General features: G+C 53.7%; 1 protein-coding gene across 6 annotated transcripts in view; it reads left to right on the top strand.

Annotated features, from left to right (window-relative positions):
• The window catches only part of ZBTB46 (zinc finger and BTB domain containing 46), a 64,915-nt gene that overhangs the window by 38,048 nt on the left and 3,376 nt on the right, over nt 1-23,491 (top strand). For 4 of the 6 annotated variants that reach the window (XM_035025580.1, XM_035025577.1, XM_035025578.1 and 1 more), the window contains exons 3-4: nt 813-1,097; nt 19,850-20,025. In XM_035025580.1, coding sequence (XP_034881471.1) covers nt 813-1,097; nt 19,850-20,025 — 461 coding nt within the window. Of the gene's footprint in view, nt 1-812; nt 1,098-6,020; nt 6,174-7,144; nt 7,781-19,849; nt 20,026-23,491 lie in introns of those variants that run through there. The other 2 variants (XM_035025581.1, XM_035025582.1) reach the window with 2 other exon arrangements.

The following is a 23,491-nucleotide window of genomic DNA, read 5'->3' as shown; positions in this document are numbered from 1 at the left end:
CATGCTCTCTATCTCATTCTCTCTCTCAAATAAATAAATAAAATCTTTAAAAAAAATAAAAAAAAAGGGTTCTTTTTCTTTTTACCAAGTTGTAAGCATTCTTTATATATTCTGAATAGGCTCTCATATCAGATGTATGATTTGTGGATATTTTCATGGGCTGTCTTCTGTCTCCCTTTCCTTCCTTCCTTTTTTCCCTTTCATTTTAAGTAGGCTGCGTGCCCCGTGTGGGGCTCGAACTCACGACCCTGCGGTCACGTGTCACACGCTGCATGAATGAGCTGTCCAGGCGCCCTGTCTTTTTCTGCCCTTGAGAGTGTCCTTGGAGGCATAAAAGTTTTTAATTTTGACAAAGCCTAGTTTATCTGTTTTGTTGCTTGTGCTTTTGGTGTCCTGTCTGAGAACCCGTCGCCCAAGCTGAGAGTGAGGAGATTTTCTGAGTTTTGTAGTTTTAGCTCTTCTCTTTAGTCGTCAGTCCATGTTGAGTCACGTCTTCTTTGAGAGAGGAAAATCCTGCAGGCATGTAGTGGCCTCTGGCTCCCAGCCCCGGAGCAGAGATTCGAGTGGGTCTTCGTCCTCTTGTCCTGGGAGGGGGTGCCCCCCGCTTTTCTGAGCGGAGCCCCCACCGGAGGCCTTGGCTGAGACTCCACCACTGTCCCGGGGCAGGTGAGGGACGTCGGCTGGCAGGATGGGACTGGATTTTACGACAAGCTGCTGGGTGGTCAGGAAGCTCATCACCTCGGCTTCTCCTGAATTTGCCCGCCTCCCGCTTGGAGAGTCTTAAAATGACCTGCGTGTGTTTCCTCTCCCAGATGCAGACTTGACGGGGACTGAAGCCAGTAGCTCTGACAGTCGCGGGGAGAGGGCTGAGCTCTTTGGCCACGTGGACGAGGGTCTCCTGGGAGGAGAAGCCAGCTACCTGGGCCCGCCCCTGACCCCGGAGAAGGAGGAGGCCCTGCACCAGGCCACCGCCGTGGCCAACCTGCGGGCGGCGCTCCTGAGTAAGAACAGCCTGCTGTCCCTCAAGGCCGACATGCTCCGGGACGACAGCTCCCTGCTGCTGGACTACCTGCCCAAAGGCACCCACTCCCTGTCCCGTAAGTGCTTTGGAAGGAGGTGAGGTGGTGGGCGGGGGGGCGCGTCCGCGGGAGAGGTGCGGTGGGGCGCGCGGCTGCAGGGGCCGCGGCGGAGCAGTGGATGATGTGTGGTTGTTAGGGAACAGCAAGTGCTTGTTCGAGCGTTTCACGCTGAAATCGACGCATCTGAACCAAAAACCTCGTCAAACTTTAGAAGTGCGGGGCCTCTAAACGGGAGCCGTGTGTGGGTCCGGAAGGGGGACCGGGATGGCAGCCTCTGTGCAAAGGGACAGGCGTGGGCTCCCTCTGCTGGCCCTCGTCCCGCCTTTGTGCCCGTTCACTCGCAGTGGGGAGCGACGTGCGCACATCCTTGCTTTGTTTCCGCTAGATAATGCCGCTTGCACGCCAGTGTTTTTAAAGGAATTGGATGTTGTTTGCTACTTAAATGTCTCCAGCCGAATTCCAGTTGTTCGGGAGCAAATGACAGACTAACCTGAGAAGCGGCTAAAGGTGCAGCCAGAGGTTCGGCTGAGCTGCCAAGCAGCGGGCTCCCCCGGAACTTTCTTCCCCCAACAAGACACAGGGCATTTGGCTTTCTCCTCTAACGGCCTGTGAGCCCGCGGGGTGCAGCCCGAGAGCGAGCCGGGTGCTCTGAAGATCCATTCTGGGGATGCTCATGGACCGTGGTGGCCGCCCGGACGGTGTCTCTGGCCATCCGAGGAGAAACGCGCTGTGTTTGGTTGGTGCTCACCATGGGTGCCAGAGGGAACGAGGTGCGGGGGGCACACCCCAAAACGGGAGGCCCCGAGTGCAGAGGGGGGCCCGCGGGTGTGAGCTCGTGGATGGGGCCTGCGTGGCAGCCAGTGTGGACACGGTGGCTTCCTGATTACCGCTGGAGGAAGGGAAGCCAACTCCTATGTTGGGGATTTGGGAAGTGCATCCTTGTTTTCATTTTTACTCTGATTTTAAAAAGCCAGTATTTTTACAAGTTTGTTTTCATGAGCGCTAAAATACCCTAAGTTTCTGTGTTGGAGCGATGAAATTTGCTTACGGCTAATAAAGACGCAAGTCGGAGCAATGCTTCTGTTTTTTCATTTCCTGGCACGTCATCAAGAGCCCAGGCCACCGTCTGAGCAGCCTGGACGCCGTGCTCAGTTCACGGGGCTTGGCTGTGAAGTCAGACCCTACACTGAATACCTCGTGGACAGGCTGCTTGGCTTTGGGCACGCTTTCGAAGACACATTTACGCCTCAATGCCCCATCTGAAAAATGCATCACACAGCTGTGGGGAGTTTAAGACAAAGTAGCGTCTGTGAACCCTTGAATGCATGCTCCCAAATGTTGGTCTCGCCCCGCCTCCAGTCAGAGTTGGGCTTGTGCCATCCCAGGGCACTGGGGGGTCGACTGGGCAGGTCTGTGCATCTCGTGGAAGGAGCCCGTGGGGATGCGGCTGGGAACTTGTGGCTGTGTGGAGAGGTGGGGGCACACTTGTTCGGTCCCCCCATAACACTTCTAATGCACGTGTGAGTGCCACACATCTTGGGCTGTGGGCGGGCCAGACCAGTGCCCACCTCTGCTGTCAGGGCTGACATTGGAATGAGGGGTGATTCTCGATGCTTTTCACTTGTCTTCCTGTCTGCCAGTCTTTGCCTCCCATGTGGGCAGGTCCAAAAGGCCTTTGGTGCATCTCTGCTGGGAACGACACTAGACCGGGTCTGGACCCCGCTCCTGGTGCGGCACCGGCGGCCACCCCCGCTGGGCCCCTCTGTCTGGGCCCTGCTCCTCCCCGGGGCCCCAGACCCTCCTGCAGCAGGTCTCACACCGGGGTGAAGCCCCGCAGGATTGCATCTCCTGGTGGGCTTTTCTCCCCGAGCTTCATCTTTGTGTGTGGGTCACCGGACCCTGTATTAATACCTCTTGATGCTGGAGTGAGGCAGCGACGCCTGCCCCGGACGTGCTCTGGACACGCGCGTGATTGTCAGACTCTGCTCTTCACAGTTTGGAGGGAGTGGAGAGAGCTGGGACGTGAAGTCCTCTCCTGTTTATTTTTAGTACATCTGTGACTAATTCCAGGTGAAGTCACCTGGTGGGTTTTGGTATTTTGTTATTTCTGTTATGTTTTAATCTCCTTGCTTTTAATATTCTAAATTCCCCATTTTTCTTGTAAGAACCTACCAGAGGCAGAGGGGCCAGAGAGCTTGGTGGGAAAATGGGTTATTTTAAAAATATTATTTTCTGACATCTTAAGTAAAGTCTGTCTGTTTCCAGGTATATACTAAAATGAGGAATGAAAATACCCAAATAAAAACTTTGTTTCCGGGGCGCCTGGGTGGCTCAGTCGTTAAGCGTCTGCCTTCGGCTCAGGTCACGATCCCAGAGTCCTGGGATCAAGTCCTGCATCGGGCTCCCTGCTCGGCAAGAAGCCTGCTTCTCCCTCTCCCACCCCCCCTGCTGGTGTTCCCTCTCTCACTGTGTCTCTCTCTGTCAAATAAAAAACAAAACAAAACAAAACAAAAACTTTGTTTCCCAGAACGTTGTGGTTGGCTGCCATGGTAGCCCCCCCACCCTCCCCGCCCCTGGCAGGCGGCCTCGCAGAATCAGGCTGAGGCTGAGCGGTCGTCCTGTGGTTAAGACGTGGTTGTGGCAACCTGTTCGGTCACTTGTGTTGGAGACGTTTGTCCCTGCGGAGGGTACCTGTATTAGCCGGGTGGCCGGAGCCACCGCCACGTGTCTCAAGATCCCGAGAGGGAGCCGGAGCGACTCCGCGAGTCCGTGTGTGTCGTCCGTCTGTCTGCTCCGTGCTGCCCAGTTTCTCTAAGCGCTCGCGGCGAAGCGTCAGGACAGGCGGAAGCCCGCGTCGGTCGCCTCTCCGCCACCGCTGCTGGTTTCTAGATGCACCCTCGTTGGCAGGACCGAGTTTTCTGTCCGGTTGAACGCGGTGTAGTTCTGGCGACTTGGTCCCGTGTTTCTCGCCTCGCTCCCCACCGAGGGCGCTCCTGCTTTGTCGGGATGGGGACCCTCCTCGTGCGCCAGAGCCCCCAGGTACCCATGTGGTGGCTGAGCAAGAGATTGTGTGCGTAAGGGGCTTAACGGCACACCCGAAGAGGCACACTGAGAGCAAAGCAGAACAAGGCCCCTTGTGCGGACCTCAGGGGGCGGACACCCCGGTTCCGCTCAGGCGGGCGCAGGGGCCTCTGTGCTCCCTCCACAGGCGGCTCGGGAGGGAGGTGGGGCCTGTGCGGTGGTGCTGGGCGTCCTCAGACCCTGGAGTGAAGGTGGGGAGCGCCCGATGGCTGCACTTGGTCTCCCAGCTCCAGGCTCCTTGAGCTGGTTGTTAACAGTGGACGTTTTATTATGATTTTCGGAGTGCCCCAAACTGGGTCCACATCCCAGCAGACGTAGGCTCGTCGTCGGAGAAATGAGGGGAAGGTGTGAAGTTTAGCGGGAAGCAGCTCTGGCACAGGATGTGCTGTGGGGGGGCTCCCAAGGCCGGTCGCGATTCTGCCTGGCCTTCCGAGGAGGGAGCACTGTGGGGCGTAGGCGTGGTCTGCTAGTTTTGTGCAAGAAAGGGATGACAGTTGCAGGTGTTTAAAATCAGGGGACCATTAAATGTGCAGGCACTGCTCAAGCCGTGATGAGCAGCCAACATTCACCTTTCCAGACAGTCTGGAACCTTCCAGGAAGTTCTGATGGGTCTAATCACATTGGCTATTAGAGTCAGCAGATGGTTGCTTTTCAGACTCATGGTCTTTGATTAAAGAGGCTTTTGTACTTTTTATTTTGATTTAGTTTAACTTGATTCTCTTATGTTTATTACGTTTTCAGGGGTAGGCGAGCACCCTACCTGTTCATAGTCACTGTTCACTGAACAGAAGCCGTGAAAAGCATCAACTGTGGCTTAACACGTGGTTCAGTTTTATAAGTTGTATTTGTGAGCGTGCGTGGATCTGGGTGGGGCCTTGACATGTGCGTCACCTCCTCGGACCCTCGAAAAATGCCTCACACACATGGGTCGCTGCTTGATTTCCCGGGAACAAACGGAAGGGAAGGAAGCCGGCTCATTGTGGGTCTGGGAGGATGAGTGTCTCATAAAGCTGCCACATCCTTCCAACATCCGAGGTAGCTGCAGCCTGAAAAGCATCATCCCTGATTATTGTCGCTGTTTGACCCGTAGATACTACTTTTGAAAAAGAGTTGAGGATCTCCCCCTAAGAGTTACAGCTGGTGCTGTCCTGTCTGAGTAGAAGGATGTGCCAAGTTCCCTCCCGCTCTTGAAGGGAGGGAACGCTCGAAAGATCCTGGGGGAGCAGTGGCGGGGGCTCTCCGAACGGGACCACGGGAGCCACCGGGCCGTGCCGTCCCTTCCTGACCCTTGTGTCTGCGGGCTGGCCCAGACGTCCAGGAGCACTTTGCGGGAAACCGCCGAGCTGGTGTCTGTTCTGATTATGGTGTAAAGATGATTTCTTACCGTGTGTGAAAAATGAATCAAGGACCTTTTCTTGGTTCTGGATCAACACTGGATTTTCAAACAACTTCCTGCAAAAGGGCATTGGATGATGTCACTACACTTTTAGATAAATAGCCAGCTCGACACACCTTGGAGTGTTTTCCAGAAGATCGTTTCTCAAGGCCACAGGCATGTGCGTGCTCCGTGTTCTCACAACGTGTCCTGACTTTCTGTGCTAGAACCCTCTGTCGTAAACATTTTGCTTCTGGGAGAGAGACCCTCACCCCAAACAAGTCACATGCGGAGACCCCTGCTGTTTGGGGGTGGCGAGCTGATAAAAATACCCAAGCGCCCACCTCCAGCAAGACCCAGGCTTTGTCACACGGCCGTGCTCCGCTCACAGCAGCAAGACCAGGCACCGGGCTCCTGGAACTCTGAAGCAAGCCCACCAGCTGGTGTTCCTTCACGTGGGTGAGACTCGTTTCCTGTGTTCCCAGGGCCTGGCACCAGCCCGAGTCACTCTTGGGGGGATGCTGACCGCAGAGCAGAAGCCCCTCCCTCTGGCCCCTCCACCCTCCACTCAGAGCCCGGGATGCCCGCTCTGGTGAATGGCCAGACCGAGCCCAGGACAGCACTGCCCCCCAGCCCAGGTAAGACATGAGAGTGGCTGCCACGTCCCGGGCAGCCCGGATCCGCTGCGCGTCCAGCACGCACGTGCCCTAAACTCCGCGTGCGCTCAGGTGCGTCCCTGGCGCGTGCTCAGGGGCTGATAGTGAGCTTCTGTCCTAGAAGCCGTTGTGCATACTGTCTCTTCTCCGTGCTCAGCTAAGCTCAGTGAGGGAACACCCAGCTTGTGCAGTAGTAAGTGTTACACACTCAGTAGAGTTAAGTTGGTGATGTGTATACATATGTATACATACGTGTCACGTTATTTTCAGGTGACGGCTGTGTCCACCGCAGTGCACCTGCCATCTGTCACCGCACACCGTTGACTCTGTTCCCTCTGCTGTGCTTCTCGTTTTCTGTGTTTATAGAATATAAACATATATTTAAATATATTTAAATACAAGTGCTCTTTTCTATTTAAGTTAAGAGATTTCTCTGAGGAATTTTTTCCCCCTCATGGAAAGACATTTGGCTCAGACAGCAGCAGGTTAAAGTCGCCGGCGCTGGCTGGTCTTGAGGCAGCTTTGTGGGCAGTGCTGGGTGGTTGCATGACCATCACGGACTCGGGGGCCTCTGGGACCCCAGGAAGGTCACGGAGAACAAGCTCTCCTTACTGTTCCTCGGGGCAGAGGGGTTGTTTATAAAAGAAAGTTGTGTTAGGTTTGTCTGTCTCCCTGAAGAAAAAGAAATCTTTAAGGAGAGCTTAACCACATATTTTGGACTTTGACATTAAGTAAATGATTCCTACGTGGTCTTTTCCAACAAGGTGGTTTTGGTGGGAGATGTTGTGTTCTGTTAACGAGGATTTTTCCTTTGAGTGTCCATTGATTGAGAATTAATGGGAGCCTTCCTTCCCAGATGTGGGAGAGTTGTCCTTATGGTGACAGGGCAGGGGCCTGGCGCAAGGTGGTGTCATCACATCCTGAACACCTGTAACTTGTCTCTCTTGTTCTAGATCGATGCCCCTTGACACCTGGAGCCCTGGGCTCGGCAGCGAGGCCTCCTCTGGAGTTGGCCCCAGCTGGCGCCTGGGTGGGTCTCTGTGGGGGCCGCAGGCCTGCCCGGGATGCCTGGGGCCTTCTTCCAGCACGCTGTGTGGCCAGTGCCCCTCCCCAGGCCCGATGGGCTCACCCAGAGCTCCGACAGCCTTACCATGAAGTCAGCCAAGGAGCCACGAGGGAAGCACCCTATGGACACAGAAGCCTCTGCTGCGTATGATAGCTTCGAGGCTGGAGAGGCTTGACCAGACACCTTTGTCCGCACGGGAGCAGACATCCCCACGTGCCTCTCTGCTGCGGCCAGGCCTGGTGTTCAGGTTTGGTGGCCATGGGCGATGGCCAAACCACGTCAGGATGGGGGCAGCTGTGGGGAGTGGGACTAGGCGTCAGTGTGGGACTTTAAATCTGGTACTTCTTGGCTCCTCCCCCGGCAGCCAGGCAGAGGCCTCTCAGGTGGGGCAGGCGGAGCAGGTGCGCCTCCAGCCTCCCGGCAAGGGCTTGGGTTCGCTGGAATCATGTGGGATGGCCCAACTGTGGGGGCAGAAAAGCAGGCCCCCATCCCTGGAAAAAGGAATCTAGTAGCTCCGACCCCATACTATCTGGAAAAATCGAAGGACAAAGCCTAGCCGCTGTGTTCTTGATATGTGTGTCACAGGGCATTTCTCTCCAAGGAGACAGCCATTGGTGGAGAATTACTGAAGCTGTGCTTCTTTTCGGAAAGAGCACCTTGTGTTTGCTATTGTCCACCTTCATTGGACGTGTTGACATTAAGTAAATGATTGCTAAGTGGTCTTTTCCAACAAGGTGTCCGCTTACGTACACAGAGCAGGTGGTCGTGGTTGTGGTGGGCAGGCCGGGACCCAGAGGCTCACGTTTGCCAAGCAGCACGTGGTCTCCCCAGAAGGGCGCCGGCGGCCCCGTTCCAGGTTGTGGAATCACCAGAGGCAGATGTGGGTTGGTTTCTGGGAGAGGTCCTTCCCCGTGAGTCTGACCGACAGCCCCCACCCTCTCCAGGCTGCACCCTGACCGTGGCTGTGGCCGGGCCTGTCCAGGAGCAGTCTCGGCTACTCCTGCCGCGCCCACTTGCTGCAGTCTTTACCATTACTAAGCAAGTTCCAAAGACAGGGAAAAGCCAGGTTTTCAGAGAGGCTTAGGGTATTGTTGTCAAAGGGTTAAAAGACCAGTCGATGCAGGTCACCCTTCCAAGAGATCCAGTGCCTTGTGGCTTTATGTCCCCGTTTGCTTTTGAATGGTCACGATGGGATCTTTGAGCTGTGAGGTCTCAGAGATTTTATGTCTAAGGTGGACATGCTGTGGCAGAAGTGCCCTGTGTAGACATCTGCATTCTGAGTTCCCTGGGTGGGGCCACAGAGGCTCTGTGGGGGCTTTTCCTTTCATTTGCTCACTTGACTTTTCCCTGGGGTGGATGGAGTGTGGACCAGCGGCTCACAAGAGCACCTGCACTGGGGAGGGTCTGTCTCTGCTATTGTACTGAAGGGCTTTTGTTAAAATTTTAAGACAATCGTGGTACCCGGCTGGCTCAGTCGGTAGAGTATGCAATTCTTGATGCCAGGGTTGTGAGTTCAAGCCCCACTTTGGGTATGGAGATTACTTAAAAATTTTTATTTTAAGATTTTATTTATTTATTTGAGAGAGAGAATGAGAGAGAGAGAGCGCACATGGCGGGGTGAGGGTCAGAGGGAGAAGCAGGCTCCCCACTGAGGAGGGAGCCCGATGTGGGGCTCAATCTCAGGACCCTGGGATCATGACCTGAGCCGAAGGCAGTCGCTTTAACCAACTGAGCCACCCAGGCGCCCTCCTGAGCCACCCAGGCGCCCTCTAAAATTTTTAAAAAATCTTTAAAATTTTAAAACAATTAAAACATTTCAGACAAGTTCCATAGTACCTGAAAGAAATAGGTTTGTAAAAAGAAAAGAAGTAGGTTGTGGTAGATGGTCGAATGGTAAGGGGCTCAAGAAACATTTTTAGATTAGATAGTTGTCTGATTTTGTTCTTACATCTAACATTATTTCCCTTAAACTGTACAGCCATCTAACATGGAATTTTTAGCGAAGTGTATATAGATATTTCATGTCTTATATTTTGTTGAATTTCTCATTGAAATGTGGCTCATGATTGATTTTAAAGAGTTTTTTAAAAAGCTTATCCATATGTAACATTAATCTCTCTTGAACACAGAGAATTTCAGTAATAAAAGGTTCTTACTTGGGTGTATTTACTGGCACAAAACATGCTCCACATCTGTGTTCACTTTGGGCCTTTCAGTGTCTCTACCATGTTCACATGGTAGGAAATGAGAGATGCCAGAGATCTGGTGTCGCATGTTGTGGATGCGTGTGCGTGTGTGTGTGCGTGCACAGAAATGAAGACTGCTACTCACGTAGGGATAGTAACTTACTAATTTAGATTGCATTTAAAATATATAACCTGGGGGCTCCATCGGTGGAGCATGTGACTCTTGATCTTGAGGTCGTGAGTTCAAGCCCCATGTTGGGTGTCGTGTTTACCAACCCCCCCCAAAAAAAACAAACCCCAAATTTAAAATATATAATCTAGTGTTGATTATTGTTGGTCTTGCACTTGCACAGAACTCAGGTGCTAGGGAAAAGGCATTGATTTATTTTAAAGGAAACACTTGAAGAAAACTTTCTGAACTTCTAGTTTCCACCATGACAGCTCGTGTTGGGCTTACTCTCCAGGCAAAATCTATTTGAGAATCTGGCCAACGCACACACACACTCTGGAGACTGACCAGTGCAGGTGGGACTTGAAGGAGTGTGCGACTCTTCATCTCGGGGTCGTGAGTTCCAGCCCCATGTTGGGTATACAGTTTATGTAAATAAATGAAATGTAAAAAAAATGAAACAAGGGAGACAGCGTGGGCTTTCAACGGAGACCCTGGGGGAGGGGCACACCTTGAAGTGAGAGTCTCTCCCTCAGAGTAAGACCCAAACCAAGTTACAGCAGCCCCAACAATAGCTGAGGTGAAACTTTGCAGGGTGAAGGTAATCCTGCCAAATCTGTCTGCTCAGCAGAAGTAACAGCAACAAAGAAGCAGAAGCCTCTTTGAAAGAGGCACAGCCTGCACAGTACCACCAATGTCCTTGCCACGCTCCACGTCCCACGAAAACAGAGCCCCGTGACTAAGTCCCAGCCGCAAAAGCAGACAGGAAGATACCCGGTATTGACACGTTCAAGGAACATTCTGGAAATGAAAATATGATGTCTGAAATTAAGAATTCATTGCATAGCCGAATAGCAGTCTGGGTACGACCTATGTATCCAGTATCCAGATGTTCATGAACTGGAAGCATGGAAAATGTCCATGCTGAAGCCTGTAGGGAAAAGGCAAAAGAGGGGTGCCTGGGTGGCTCAGTCGGTGAAGCGTCTGCCTTCGGCTCAGGTCATGATCCCAGGGTCCTGGGATTGAGTCCCACATCGGGCTCCCTGCTCCGCGGGGAGCCTGCTTCTCTCTCTCCCTCTGCCTGTCGCTCTGCTTACTTGTGCTCACGCTCTCTCTCTCTCTGTCAAATAAAAATCTTAAAAAAAAAAAAAGGGGAAAAAAGCAAAGAGACACACGAAACAGGGTGAAAGTGTGTAATGCGTGTGTAATTGGATTTCCAGAGGAGAGAGGCAGAAATGGGGCAGGATCAGCACCCAAAGGAGACAGCAGTTCAGTTTCCAGAAGCTGATGAGAGACACCAACCTATAGCTTCAAGAAGCTCCGGAACCCCAGAGCAGAATGAATACCAAACAGAAAACAGTATCTGGGCACATGATTGTCAAACTATTGGAAACCAGCGACAAAAAGAAAAGTCTTAAAAGCAGCCAGTGAAGGAAGACACTGCTTCTCGGGGAGCCAGACTGATGACAGAGTCTTCGGCAGAGGGCCGGGGAGGCCGCCGCCTGCATGCCTGCCACGGTGCTCTTCACGGAGGGGCTGAGTAGAGACGCTGTCGTCCACACACAGACTGAGAACGTGTGGAAGCCAGCCCTCGGGCGACAGCAGGAGTGGCCGTGCGCGTGACAGGAAAGCATCTCGATCGTTGAAAACAACATTTACAGTTTCGTATGGGGTTTTTAACAGAAATCAGAGCATAACACAAGATGCTAACAACACAAAGGGTCTGGGACAGATGAGCTTGACTGTTGAAGGCTTCTGGCATTCTTCACGAAGTCACCTGAATAACGGCAAAAATAGTAAAGTACAGGTCAAAGGCTTATGAAGAGAAAAAAATGGAATACTACTTGATTCATTTGAAATAAGGCAAGCAGGGAGGAATAAAGGACAAAAACCAAATATTAAGATGGTAGATTTCACCTGGCTGTTTCCATTATTATACATGAACTAAACACTCCAAAAAAAGATGAAAAAAATCTGCTCAGAAAAATGTTCACTGTTTGTAGGTGACGTCATTCGTAGATAAGAACACAGAAAGCGTTAAAGCAAAAAGATAAATAAGATAAACCAAGGAGGGGCGCCTGGATGTCTCAGTCAGTTAAGCCTCTGCCTTTTGGCTCAGGTCATGATCCCAGGGTCCTGGGATCGAGTCCCGTGTCAGGCTCTCTGCTCAGCGGGAAGTCTGCTTCCCCGTCTCCCCCTGCTCCTGCTTGTGTACTCACTCACACGCGTGCTCTCTCCCTCTCAAATGAATAAATAAAAAATCTTAAAAGAAAAAGATAAACCAAGGAAACCCGTAAAGGAAGTCTTTAATCTTAATATCAAAGTAAACTGAAGAATTATTATTCAAGGGACCTCACATAATGATGGAGTCAGTTCTGTAGGAAATGTAACAGGCCTAAATGTGCGTGCTAATTTTAAAATATATGACATAAAAGTTGACTACAGTCAAAGGAGAAAGACGGGTCCACGTCACAGTGGGGGATTTTCGACACATTAACTCAGTAACTGATGGGACAGCAGACAAATTATCAGTGAGGATAGAGAAGATCTGAGCAGTATCCAGATGTTAAATGAACCCTGAATTCCTATAATAAACCCATCTGATCACAAGGTATCATTCTTTTCCTAGATCACTGGATTCAACTTGCTACTTTGTTTAGACATTTCCCATCTGTGTTCAGAGAGGTGCTGACCTGTAACAAGGATTAACTAATTTGAAATCTACACAGAAGCAGTGCATAGTATTCTGAGTGCCTTTGAAACATTTACAATGGGCAGATCTTGCAGCTGTAACACAGATCTCGCTGGAATCAGCGTCTTCTCTGAGCCTGGTGAAATTCTAATTTTTAAAAAATCAATAGCAAAAAGATACTGGACTATCCCCCCAAATGTTTGGAAATCAAACAACATGCTTTTAAATAATGCTTGAGTCAAAGAATAAGTCACAATGGAAATGGTAAAATATTTTCCACTGAGTGATGTGAAAAGAGAAGCCCATCAAGACCCGCAGGATGCAGGTGAAACAGTGGCAAAGGGGCCTCGTGCCTGCAGTAGCACTTAGTCTAATTTTGGGTCAAAAAATGAGAAAAAGGACAGCAAATTAAACCCAAAGTAAGCAGGAGGGGTGCACAAAAGAGGAGATGTCAGTGAAGTGGAAAGCAGACATCATCGGTAGAACAGTGAAGCAAGCTGAACAGATTAATAAAACTCACGAGTTCCTATCAGATGTGATCAATACGAACAGAAAACAGTGCTAATTATAAATAAAAGGTATGAAAAAGAGATCACCGCTAAGATCCTGTAGATATTAGAACAATAAGAAAATATTGTGAACAATTTACGCCAACACATTTGACAAGTTGGGGGAAATGGGCAAATTCCTTAAAACACTGCCAGACAGTGGAGCTGTAAGGGGGCGTGGCACACCACGTAGGGCCTTGGGTGCTCGGCTCCACCCAGGAGAGCATGCACAGGAGTCCTGATTATGGCTGCTTGGGACCAAAGGGACCACGCGGGTGGTCCAGACACAGCAGGCTTAGGGTGGCCGATGTGGGAGACTTTAGCGGCTCCGAGGTGCGGGGACCACCCCGGTTGTCTGGTGCTGGGGTGAGTGAGGCAACTTGATAGTTGGCTTGCATGTGAAAGGCACAGTTGGAGCAAAGTTATTTATTATCTCTTGGAATTGGCCAACCCTGCAAGGGACTATCCCAGGGCCCCCAGACGTGCAAGCTCGGGATATAGGGGGGAAGCGTGGCTGTCCTGGTGAAGAGGACGGTGGAAGAGGCTCTGACCCATGGACGATGGAGTTGCAGGAATCAACAGGCGAGCCGACCGCAGGCTAGAGTGTGCACAGACTGTGTGTGTGTGAACCCTGCCGTGGGCGGAGGCACCTCTGCCGTTGACCAGGGCTGGACAGTCTTTTCAGTATGTGGTTCTGAGCAAGTTGGATTCGAGGAGAAAAATGAATCTTGACTTCTAAGTCACACCAAGCACAAAAATTAATTTGGGATGGATCATAAGCCTAATTATAAAAAGTAAACGGTTTTATAGAAGACCTAGGACAATAGCTTCATGATCATGGTGGTAGTTTCTTAAGCAGCTCATAAAGAGCACTTGATAAAATGGACATCATTAAAATTATTAATTTCTCCACTAAAGATACCTTTTTAAGAGAGTAAAAAGGCCAGTCACAGGCTGGGAAAAATGTTTGCAATAAATATATCTGAGAAAAGATTCATATTCAGAATACATAAAACTTTAAAAATCTAAGAAAGAGGCAACTTAGTAAATCAAGGAAGAGACTCGAGCAAGCACTTTACCAGTGGGCTCAGTGTCTTCAGTGGATGGGAAATGCAGACAGTCTCGCAGTGCAGCACCTTTGCAGAAGGGCGGGAGTGCAGAGACCCACAGGCTGACCACACCAGGTCTCTGCGAAGACACAGCAGCTGGGATGCTCACGCACGGCTGGAGGGGACATAAATTGATGCGGCCACGTGAAACACTGCTTGGCCATATCTACCAAGATGGAACGTACAAGTACCCTGTGGCCCAGACAGTCCTCTCTTATGTGTACACCCCACAGAAATGAGAGCCCTGTTCAGCAGAAGACATGTCTGAGAGCCATCTGAGCACCATGGTCCTTTGGGACGGATGCCCCTCGGCGCATGGCGGCGGGGGTGTGGGGGGTCGTACCATGGGATACTACACAGCAACAAACAAGAGCAAGCCACTGCTCCAGGCGGCCACATGGTGACCTTCGCAGACTATGTTGAGTGAATAAAGCCAACTTGAGCGTATGATCCCACAAATATGAAGTCTTAAAGCAAATGTATGGTGATGGAGGGCAGAGCAGTCATTGCCTGTGGGGGGATATGGACTAGGAGGGGACCGGGGGTGCCTTCGGGTGCTGTGGGTGTGCAGTGTCCTGATGTACGTAGAGAGGTAAACATTCACTGAGCCGTATGCTTAAGTCAGCTGTATGCACTTCTGTAAGGTTAGAACACATCAGGGGCGCCTGGGTGGCTCAGTCAATAAGCGTCTGTCTTCGACTCAGGTCATGATCCCAGGGTCCTGGGATCGAGCCCCGCGTCAGGCTCCCTGCTCCGTGCAAGCCTGCTTCTCCCTCTCCCACTCCCCCTGCTTGTGCTCCTGTTCTCACTATCCCTTTCTCTCTGCCAAATAAATAAATAAATCTATCTTAAAAAAAAAGAAAAAAAATAGTTTGGACACATCAGAGCTTCGCTATATTCTAACACAAAGTAATTGACAGCCTAATAAACTTATAAATGGAAAAACAAAGTGGGGTTCATGTTTGGATCCATTTCTGAAATGCACTTGAAGTGCAGTCTTTTGGAAATTACAGAGGATGAGTAAGAATCCGGATGGTTATTTGAGTAAAGACTTGTATGCCGGGACACCTGGGTGGCTCAGTCGTTAAGCGTCTGCCTTCGGCTCAGGTCATGATCCCGGGGTCCTGGGATTGAGCCCCACATCAGGCTTCCTGCTCCGTGGGAGTCTACCTCTCCCTCTCCCACTCCCCCTGCTTGTGTTCCCTCTCTTGATGTGTGTCTCTCTGTCAAATAAATAAATAAACTCTTAAAAAAAAAAAAGACTTGTGTGCCCTTCTGGAGGAACCGCCCCTATGTACCTGTCTGCAGCCTGCAAATCCCGTTTGCATCACTAGCAGTTCCTTGGAGGCTTTGGGGCTATCATGAAATAGTTCTGGAATGTTCGCTTATGCAGTGGATCTTTACCACAGGTCTGAATCTCTTGCGGTGCTCTGAGGGGAAGGCGGGTGGCGGCTGCTGAGCAGTATTTCTGTAGATACATTTCTGCAACATTATAGCCAAATGTTACTGAGCTTCTTATTCTGCACAATCTGGTCCCAGTTTCTGAAACCCTGCTTCTTGATTACAGGCTTACTCTTTGTGCTGGAGTGCTTGATCCCAGGCAAGGGGTTCAGGGTTTCGGACAGATAGGCAGAGAGCATCTGTTTCAGTTGAGTGATATTCGTGCTTTTTCATTATTTCAATGCCTCTTTCACCGTTAACCTTCTAAGGCTTTATAAGTGTTTATGAGAAGGAATCCGTATGATGTAGAAAGTTTTTCTGAGATACACAGACTGTAAATCACAGGTTCTAGAAGTGTTAGGTTCTTTCCAAGAAGAAGTTGTTTCAATCCTAACAGCCACTGAAAATTCCCCTCAGTGCTCACGGTGCTGTTCATTCAGTGAGGGCGTGGAATGGTGCCCCCTACACTGGAGCTGGGTCTGCATCCTAATCCCCGGAACCCGTGAATGTGACCCACTGTGGAAAAAAGGGTCTTTGCAGTTATAACTAAATTAGATCATCTTGGAATATCCAAGTTGGACCTAAATACAGTGACAAGTGCCCTTTTAAGAGACAGAAGAGGAGAGACACAGACAGAAGCCTCACAAAGGAGACAGAAACGGGAAGACGTGGCCACAAGCCCAGGACACCCGGACCCCCAGGAGCTGGAAGGAGCAGGAAGGACCCCCCTGGAGCCTCCAGAGGGAGCGCGGCCCCTCAGACTCTGGCTTCCCAGCTGTGACAGGGTAGATTTTTGTTGCCTTTGGCTGTCCTGTTCATGGTGTTCCGGCAGAGGCAGAAATCTGACGTCACAAGAAAACACCAACATCATCATAGGGTGACTCCAGAAAGCATGCGTTGTAAATGTCTGCGGCTCTATTCCCGGTCGGCATGCCCAGGTTCAGGGAGGGTCCCTAATGACGAGCCACACTCATGCCTGCGCCTTCTAGGTTGTTTTTCTAGGGAAAAAAATGCAGCACTTCTGCACAGAGATCAATTTTTTTTTCCACGTGTAAGTCTGAGTTGTTAAATACAGAAGACTAGAATACATAATTCAGCATTTTAACTTTCATGTTTATAGAAGCAGAATAGAAGCCATGAATAAACACATTCTCAAAAAAAGGTTGTCTTAAATAAAATAACGTAACAGTTCATTTCCTCTCTCCCTCTCCATCCCAGAGTGGGTGGTGCATTTGCTTTATTTGGTGATAAAAAGTGGGATCACTGCCTCGGAGAGCCGCCCGTGTGGAGTGACTGTGGACAGCCGATGAGGCAGGTCCCGCCAGGCCTGGTTTTCGGAATGGGTCGGCTACATCAGGTGTGCCGAGGTGCGCGGCCTTCTCTCTCTTCAGTCCTGCCGTGGCGGTGCTGGAGCCCCTGCCCCGGGGACCGCAGCCTGAGCTACGTCCGGCAGTCCCCGGCTCGAGGCCCTTCCTTAGGAAGGGCAGCTCCCCTCTGGCTGCATGTACACCCCAGAAACTCTCCTGCAGCTCTCTTCCCCAGCCTGGGGGCCAGGCTTGCAGAGTGCATATGGCAACAGCGGGGACTGCCATCCATCACACCCAGCATGGCTTCAGGGGTCCTCCCTGCACCTCGGCCAAGGGCCAGCAGACGGGACAGCTGCGCGGGGGACAGCGTGGCCTAAGCCCCTTCTCAGAGTGTGTGTTCAGGAGGTGATCGGAGGCGTGTGGGCCCTTTAGTAGGGACCTCACTGACTCATTGTTCATGGGGGCCAAGCAAAGGAAACGGCTTGGACCTTCAACAGTAGGGTCTCCACTTGGTCAGTCAGGCCCCTCAAACGCATGCAGGCTATGCTGAAGAGGCGTGGACAGGCGGCCACCACGTGTTAGTGGACCATGTCCTAGGTAACTGTACATCGTAATTCCAGTCTGTAATTTAAAACAGGTTTGTGCGTAGAAAAGAGACTCCAAGGACAGATGTCAAGCTGTTAACTGAGGTGATCTTTGTGGGGTGGCATGCGGGGGGTTTTCCATGGCTCCTCCTGCTGTCACGTCCCTTCTGTGTTGTCTACAGTCTTCTGGTTTTACCGTCTTCCCCACGGCTGCACGTTCCCTCCTGCCCCCAGCTCCTGCCACGCACACGCACACGTGCGCACGCATGCCCTCGAGCAAGCAAACACATGTGAAAAGCTTCTAATTGTAAGCAAATGCTTTGCTTCTTTGGACAGGACTGAGATTTCTGAGAGAGGCATGGTGGGGACAGGGCGTCCCTTTTATGCGCGTGGAAACCATGAGGCCAGCGGGTGGCCAGGCTCCAGGCAGGGTCGTCGGTTGTGAGCTGTGATAAAGTCCACACAGCCTAGTGGTGGGGCCGTTTTGGCATGAGGGTGCATAGAGGTCGTCCTGGGAGTGTGTCCCCGTGTGGACCAACTCTCACCCCAGGGCCCAGAGCTCTCGGGCACATGGTGGGAGGATGGGCTCGCAGCACAGCATGTGGATGGTCTCGCTGGAAAATAAAGAAATCCGGGTTGCTTGAATATTGAGATACCCTTTAACGGTTCTTGGGAGAAACACTAAAAAAAAAAAAAGCAGAGACTGCTTAGGGGCGCCTGGCTGGCTCAGTTAGTGGAGCATGCGACTCTTGATCTCGGGGTTGTGAGTTCGAGCCCCATGCTGGGCGTAGAGCAGATGGAGCAACACTTAGTGTTTCCCCACATTTAAGCAGGCATGTGTTAGGAGCAGAGCTGCAGGGGTGAGGACCAGTGTGTTAGGAGCAGAGGTGCAGGGGTGAGGACCAGTGTATTAGGAGCAGAGGCGCAGGAGTGAGGACCAGTGTGTTAGGAGCAGAGGTGCAGGGGTGAGGACCAGTGTCTTAGGAGCAGAGGCGCAGGGGTGAGGACCAGTGTGTTAGGAGCAGAGGTGCAGGCGTGAGGACCAGTGTCTTAGGAGCAGAGGTGCAGGGGTGAGGACCAGCTCGGCTGCTCTGCAGCCCCCATTGGTATCGTTTCCATGGTGACATGCCTGTGGCTGGGGTGTGACCAGCAGAATGGAGTAGGGGGCCATGGGTCCGGCCCATGGAGATGGCAGTGAGGGTCCCTGCTTCTGGGTGACATGGTGGGAGGCCCAGGGCTGTGGGGACAGAGGTGGTCATCCTTCCAGCAGACTGGCTGCTTCCCTCCAGCAAGAGTTGCCTCCGCTTTCCTGGGTCCCGCTGTCTTGGGCTGTGTCACTCTGGGGCATTTGTTTTCTTATCTGCCTCCTTCTGGGCACCTCCAGGGGCAGCGGTGACTGTGGCCAGGGCCTGCCACACTTGAACATTTGGTAGGAGTCTGAGGACCCAGCGGAAGACCGCCTGGCTGATGGTGTCCACACCCCTCCTGGGGTTCATTCCAGCATCCTGCCTTTGGCCTTGGCCAGTGTTCTTGACTGTGGGGAACCTTGGTCTGTCTTCGGGGCCCTGGTGCCATGTGCAGCCGTCCAGGTGCCGTCCAGGTTGTAGGGTGGTGTGAGGGCCCTGGGAAACTGCATTCAGACAGGTGTCCACCACCAAGCTCCTTGCACAGCGGGAAGTGAGATCCCAGGATCTGGATGCTCCCAGCAATCCCGGTGAAGTCTGGGATGACTGCTTTCAGGCGTTTAGGTTAATGGGGTTCCTGGGTGGATACTCTGCATGTTTCAGAGGGGATGACTGTGGTGTCTATGGGTGCCCGTCGCCAACGGCACCACTCGGGATAAGCTGCCCAGTGCCCAGTGGAACCCTGCACAGTGGGGCTGACGCATGGGATCCCAACCCCCTTGACTACCACCAGGAGAGCATCCAGCATGGGGAGTGAGATGCCTCTGAGGGTGTGGCCGCATTCGGGTGTGGAACGCAGCCCCCCGCCGTGAGCTCGAGCTGGCCACACGGATGACCCCACAGGGGCCCGTGGCGTCTCTCTCAGAAATGTGGGCAGAAAATCGGGCCGGATGAGCCACACCCCGAGGCAGAGGCCACTCAGCGATCTGTTGCACGTTTGGGGCTGACCCAAGCCTCTCACTTGGCTGTGTCCACTAGCTGCTTAGGCAGACCTTTCCTCTGGGCGTTAAAACTGCAAAACCACCGGCCTGCAGGTGTTTGGAGGGGGCGGCTCTGCCCTGCGACTGCCGGGCACCAATGGCCTGTGGCTGTGAGCAGAGCTATGGGCTGGGAACCGAGCTCCGGCTTCACTCGTCTTTACAGCTTTGTTCTCTGTTATGATTGTGTATGAGGACCTCACTGTGTCTCGGGGGCTGATGTGTAAGACAGTGGCTGTGTCCGGGACGTGCTGGAAGTAGTGACCTCTGACCTTTGGCAGAGCGCGGGCTCTCCGGCCTGGGCGTGCGGGCCCTCGGTGGGGGCCGTCTAAACAAGAGCAGGGCTTGTTGGGGCGGGCGGGCTGCACGCTGACTTGCGGGTCTGCTGTCTTTCAGTCAACGAGTTCACGGTGATCAGGAAGAAGTTCAAGTGCCCCTACTGCAGCTTCTCGGCCATGCACCAGTGCATCCTCAAGCGGCATATGCGCTCCCACACGGGGGAGCGGCCCTACCCCTGCGAGATCTGCGGCAAGAAGTTCACGCGGCGGGAACACATGAAGCGGCACACGCTGGTGAGTGGGGGCGGGGTTGTGAGTGCGGCCATGGCTCAGCATGGGGTCGGCATGGGGTCAGCGTGGACCATCACAGGGTCAGCGTGGGGTCAGCGTGGGTCATCACAGGGTCAGTGTGGGGTGGGCATGGGGTCAGCGTGGATCAGCACAGGGTCAGCATGGGGTTGACATGGGGGGGTCAGCGGAGGGTAGTCAGCATGAGGTCATCATGGGATCGGCATGGGGTTGGCTCGGGATCAGCATGGGTCATCACAAGGTCAGTGTGGGTCATCACAGGGTCAGCATGGGGATAGCATGAGGGGTCAGTGGAGGGTAGTCAGCATGGGGTCATCACGGGGTCGGCTGGGCCCATTCAGTGCTGGGCTGAGGGATCCAGGAAGGTAGGATGATGATGTGGGGTGCCCAGAAGGCCATGGGAAGCCCTAAAGTGGGTTCCGCTCTGCCTTGGAAAGGCCAAGAGAGTAGGTAGAGCGATGTTGACCCCACCCCCCTGATAAGCTCCACCCCCTGAGACTGGGTGCAGAAAGCAGGTGGGCTGTATCACCCCCAGCCCCAGACCTCGGCCTGGCCTTGGCAAGCGCTTCCTCCCCTGCCAGGACCCCTGCTCTCGGCCCCTGGTGTCCCGCCATGAGGTCACTTCCTTGGTGCCCTGGCTCCAAGGCATGGTGGGTCCCCCTCCACCCCCCGCTCCCCCGTGGCCTTGTAAGGCGTTGGATTATCTGTCTGTGGTGGGCACCCAGCTGGAGTTGCCAGTTGGCAGGTGCTGAATGGATAGATTTGCTTGGCCAGGAAGTGATAGGAAAAGGTCATCCTTGAAATAGGCAGATTTGCCAAAAAACACAGGGCAAGGGACACTTTGGCAGGTGAGCTAAACCGTGGGGGCCAGGGCCAGACCACAAGGCTATACATGGTGTTGTCTTCTTGAGACACACACTCAGGGTGGGGTTCAGGACTGAGGGTGGGGCCAGCTGGAGCTTGCAGGGCTGAGGAAGTGGAGGCAGCCCTGGGCTGGCAGATGCCCAGAGCCCTCAGCCTGTGCCATGGGGGCCGGGAGAGGGCACTGGGGTCATGTCATGAGTTTGGGAATCTCAGAGGTGTCGGGAGTCGCCTGCGGGGTGCACAGACTTGGCTGACCCTGCAGCATGCTGAGCTGCTGTCAGGAGCAGACCCCCCAGGCGGTGGGGGGGGGCTGTGTTGGCGGTGGTGAGGGTGACCCAGGGCTGCCCTTGCACAAGGGTGGCAGGCGGCTGCGGGAGGGCAGGGTGATACCCTCAGGCCTGGCTGCTGGCAAGGTGAGCCTTGTGGACGAGCAGGGTCTTTGCCTGTGTGTGTGTCCATCTGGGGTGAGTGGGGGGCTCTGGCTCATTTTGGGGTCGCATCCAGATTTACTTGGCTTGGATCCAACAGTTGGCTCTCTGGATGGGGCAACCTTACTAGCCTGTTGTTTTATCTTTCCAGCCCAGTGGAGGGCACTTATTTTGGGGTGAGGACATCTGGGAAGTCTCCTGAGAGGTCAGGCAGCAAAGCTGGAGGGGGGACAGCCCCAAGAGTGGGGGGGAGCCCAGCCCAGCTGACTGAGGGAGGTCCCATGGCCCCAGCCTGCAGTGTCCACTGCCCCGTCGTGGGGTCCAGCAGCCCGGGGAAGCGGCAGCCCCAGCCTGGACGGCAGGTCTGTGGGGCAACCGCTAGGGCTGACTTGCCACTGACTGCAGAGCTGCCCCTCTGTCCAGTGTTTCCCTTCTGCAGAGCCCACCCCGAGAGCTGCAGAGGCTCAGGTTACCACAGAAACTTGGAGGGATCCGTACACCGATGCCCACGTTGTTCCTACTCAGAGATGAATGGGGGCTTGTTTGCTATACTCAAGTGCTGGAAAGTTGTCAGTACGTGGGTTACGACAGCTTTTCTTTAGCAAAACCACATTATGGCTTCAGGAAGCGTTGGTCCCATTTGAGGCTCGGTGTGGTCGTTGCCCGTTTACCTTGGATGGGGCCAGATTTCCATCCTGGGGTCCTGCTTAGGTTTCAGGGAGGATCACAAATCCCTGAAAATGTACTTAAAACGTGTGCAGGTTTGCCCTTTTCTGAGAAGAGGCTCTGTATCTTCCCCTTTAATTTGTTGAGGGCCCTGGCCCCCAGGAGGCAGCTGAGCGGCTGCTGACAGCAGGTGGCAGTAGGGGCACTTGGTGTCCCTTCTGTGTGGAGGCTGGTGCCTGTGCTGTGCCTCCTGGGGAGACAGAGGGGCTGGGCAGTGTTGCCAGGAGTCCTCTGGACGGCGGGGTCTCCGGAGGAGGAGCCGAGGGTTGCCATGGTGCCCGCATTCTCCCTCTCTCTTCCCTCTCTCCATGTGTTAGGACAGGTGCCCAGCCATCTGGTGCCAGCTGAGTGGCTCCCCGAGACACCTTGGTCGCTCCGGGGTGTCCTGGCACAGCCCCCAGCTCCCTGCGTGGGAGCCCCAGGTCTTGAGGGGCCTCCGTGGACGCTGCCTCCCACGGCCCCACCAAGCCTGCTCTCAGAACAGTTTCTGTTGGGGGAGGCTCGAGGAAGCCCTGGGTTTAAAATACAACAGAGGAGACGCAGGAGGGCCCTGGGGACCGCATCGTTTGAGGCTCCGTTTCTAGAATCAGAACGTGTGGGGACCCAGCCTGTGGACGCTGGTCAGCAGTGAACGTCTGAGCAGTGGTCTTCATGGTCGGGGTTTGTGGAAGGCTGTGACGGGAAGGTGGACTGTTCGTGGTGGTCTGTGGAGCCACTGAGTTGGGAGGCAGAGAGCCCTCAGCCCAGGACGGCGAAGGGGTCCCTTCCGAGGGCGCAGCCCCCAGGACAGTGACCCATCAGTGAGGGTGTGTTCACGTATGGAGGAAGGACACAGCTCAGCAAACCTTTTCCACCGTGACACCATTCGTTACGTTTTTATTTACTCGATTGCTCTAGAACACCAGAGAATTCAGAAAAATATGAGGAATTAAAATCGCAATCCTCTCCCTCCACTGACCATCTGTCCCCCCTCACTGACCACCTGTCCCCCTTCACTGACCACCCCATCCCACTTACCTGCACTGACCGCCCTTCCCCCCACTGACCACCTGCCCCCCCCACTGACCAACCCATCCCCCTTCGCCATATTGACCACCTGTCCCCCGACCGCCCATCCCCCACACTGACCGCCCGTGCCCCCCACTGACCGCCCATCCCCCCGCACTGACCGCCGTCCCCCCGCACGGACCGCCTGTCCCCCCCGCACGGACCGCCGTCCCCCCTGCACGGACCGCCCATAACCCCCGCAATGACCGCCCGTCCCCCCTGCACTGACCGCCCGTCCCCCCGCACTGACCGTCCGTCCCCCCTGCCCTGACCGCCCGTCCCCCCGCACGGACTGCCGTCCCCCCCGCACAGACCGCCTGTCCCCCGCACTGACCGCACTGACCGCTGTCCCCCCCCCCGCACTGACCGCCGTCCCCCCCGCACGG

The sequence above is a fragment of the Mirounga leonina genome, unplaced genomic scaffold (genome assembly GCF_011800145.1).
Source record: "Mirounga leonina isolate KUSES-001 unplaced genomic scaffold, KU_Mleo_1.0 Mir_195, whole genome shotgun sequence".
In the NCBI taxonomy this organism is placed as follows: Eukaryota; Metazoa; Chordata; class Mammalia; order Carnivora; family Phocidae; genus Mirounga; species Mirounga leonina.
Note: the sequence above shows the minus strand (reverse complement) of the source record. Positions and strands in the feature narration are given on the sequence as shown.